This window comes from Myotis yumanensis, unplaced genomic scaffold (genome assembly GCF_028538775.1).
Source record: "Myotis yumanensis isolate MYYU_CA2020_CCGP unplaced genomic scaffold, mMyoYum1.0.hap1 SCAF_6, whole genome shotgun sequence".
NCBI lineage: Eukaryota > Metazoa > Chordata > Mammalia > Chiroptera > Vespertilionidae > Myotis > Myotis yumanensis.
In genome coordinates this window covers 63,281,324-63,284,058 of record NW_027223757.1, presented here as the reverse complement: position 1 = coordinate 63,284,058, position 2,735 = coordinate 63,281,324, and the positions used below count along the sequence as shown (strand labels likewise).

The window sequence follows — 2,735 nt, the reverse complement described above, 5'->3', positions numbered from 1 at the left end:
GGAACTTTACAACAAAAAGGGTCAATTGAGTAATGGATTGGAGTTGGAGACATCAGTAGAAACTCATTTTTAATTTAATAGATACAGATGGTTAATATAGAAATATTTATAGATACATACACAGGTTAGTAAACACATACATTTCCTTGCTCTGTCAGCTGAAATGGCCTAAAAGAAACACTCCAGTAGAAATAAGCACATCTAGCACCAAGATTTTGGCTTCTAATACCATTCTCCAATAAAAGGGTTCCTTGGAAATTGGCCAATTCTATAACTAGGCAGGAAATATACACTATGAGCCTGAAGCATCTTATAATACCAGAAAGAAAGGAAATGCTAAAAAAGAAAAAATTGCTGGGGTTACATCAAAGGAACACAGGTGCCAAGTGAAAGAGTTCCCAATGGAAACAAAGCCAAGCTGGAATAATTTGAACAAAAGAAATAAAATATTGTATTATAACCCAAAGTATAAAATAAATACCCATGAGTCCATACTGATATAAATAAATGACTGCATAAATTAATAAATGCAGTAGAGACAAATGTCCTATACAGAAGAATTTAAAATAAATTATGTAGATACTCCACCATAAGCATACATCTTCACTCCTTGAGTATGGGCCATGCCTAGTCACTTCCTTCCAAAGAGTACAGCCTGGAAAGGGGAAGGGGAACAGACAGGGAAGAATAGCTGTAACCTGGAGAATCCTAACAAACACTACTTTAACCAGGTGATCAAAGTTAATATCAATAGTCATTATGTTGATAGTATATACCATTGACATATGATGAAAATGGCATTGATTTCTGTGATCTTTCTCCCAAAAACCCAGTTCCCCTGTCTAATCACGAGAAAAACACACAAATTCCAGTAGAGGGGCAGCCTACAATACATCTGGCCAGTATTTCTCAAAAACAGTCATCAAGGTTAGCTGCAACATGGAGGCAACTAGCAGAACTAAAAAGCCACTTGATACTGAGGTGGCGTGTGCCATGACAGCAATGCAGCATGCTCAAGTCTACAACAAGCTGATTTCATCAGTTGACCCATAGTTCCTGAAACTCACTAAAGTGGATGATCAAATCTATTCTGAATTTCAGAAAAATTTTGAGAATATTTGGACCCAGAAGAACTCAAATCAGTATCAGCTAAAGAAAAGTGGAGACCGTTCTGTTTGAAATTTGAGGGGGTAATAGAAGACTTCAACTATGGTACTTTGCTGCAACTGGGTTGTTCTCAAGGTGACACTGAGGAAAACACCATCTCTGCCATTGAAATTGCTGAGAACCAGGAAGGCCATAAAGCAGTTTACACCAGTGTTTAGGACAAAGAACAAGAGAAAGGAGCCAACAGAGAAGAAAAACAAAACCAACAAAGGAGGAGAAAAAGAAAAAGAAACCAGCAAAGAAAATAACCACAGTGATGAAACATCTATGTAAGGAAGAAAGTAAATAGCACTCTAGAAACTGACTAAACTGAGTATGCTACTTACACAGATCCTTGTGGTTAAATGTATGTCCTTGTTCAATTGAAGGACATGCAGAAGGACATTTTTTGTAGCCTAATAATCAGGAGCTGTTCTGGTTGTTCTTTTGTATGAACTGGCTTAAAGCTTATGACTGGGGTCGTAGTTGATTCGTTTTTTCATTTTATTATTTTTTAATCCTCACTGGGGGAGTGAGGATATTTTTGCCATTGATTTTTTTTAGAAAGAGTGGAAGGGAGGGGGGAGGGGGAGAGAGAGGAGAGAGAAACATGACGTGAGAAAGACACATCCATTGGTTACCTTTCACTTGCTCCCCAAATGGGGCCGGGGATTGAACCCGAAAACAAGGTAAATGCCCTTGACTGGGAATTAAACCCAGACCCTTCAGTCCATGGGCCAACATTCCAACCACTGCGCAAAACCGTCCAGGACGATTGTTTTTTGGTATATTTTTTCTTGATTCTCTCCACAGGTCAAGTAAGATTTTGGTTCTTTAAAAAAAGTTATCAAAACCAATAAATTTTAGTTGATTGTCCAATCTCTAGGTATCTTTTTAAATCCCTTAAATTGAACAATAGGCTTCCCTGTAATGAGCAGACTATAAATCCCATGAGTTTCCTACCGTATGTTTTAGCAGTGCAGCTGGCTTACTCAGCATGTACCTGGAACAGAGTGAACACATACTCACTGAATTAAAATAAACCCAATCACACATCACTTCAGAAAATGTTTGTTTTAGCCGAAACCGGTTTGGCTCAGTGGATAGAGCATCGGCCTGTGGACTGAAGGGTCCCAGGTTCGATTCCGGTCAAGGGCATGTACCTGGGTTGCGGGCACATCCCCAGTAGGAGATGTGCAGGAGGCGGCTGATTGATGTTTCTCTCTCATCGATGTTTCTGACTCTCTATCTCTCTCCCTTCCTCTCTGTAAAAAATCAATAAAATATATTTAAAAAAAAAAAAGAAAATGTTTGTTTTAAATAAAAATATATCAGTTTTACATGCTAAGAGATAATAAATCTTCCTATCTGCCAGTCTTGCTTACTGCTTCATAAATTGGGATCCATAAAGTTAGCAATAAAATCTTAGAAGACGTTTTAATAACTGAAAAAGCCCAACAGAGGTACGTTTACAGAGAATAAAGCTACTCAGGATAATAAAAGTGTCAGGTATGCCCTGGCTGGTTTGGCTCAGTGGATAGAGCATCAGCCTCAGGACTGAAGGGCCGGGTAGTTTGGGGTGTTTTTTT

General features: G+C 38.5%; 1 protein-coding gene across 1 annotated transcript; it reads left to right on the top strand.

Moving 5' to 3' along the window:
- The first annotated feature begins 939 nt into the window (after window positions 1-939).
- PBDC1 (polysaccharide biosynthesis domain containing 1) lies at window positions 940-1,440 on the top strand. The gene is given in 3 exon segments (XM_070419098.1): window positions 940-1,114; window positions 1,117-1,363; window positions 1,365-1,440. Coding segments are annotated over 3 exon segments (498 nt in total).
- The last annotated feature ends 1,295 nt before the right edge of the window (window positions 1,441-2,735 follow it).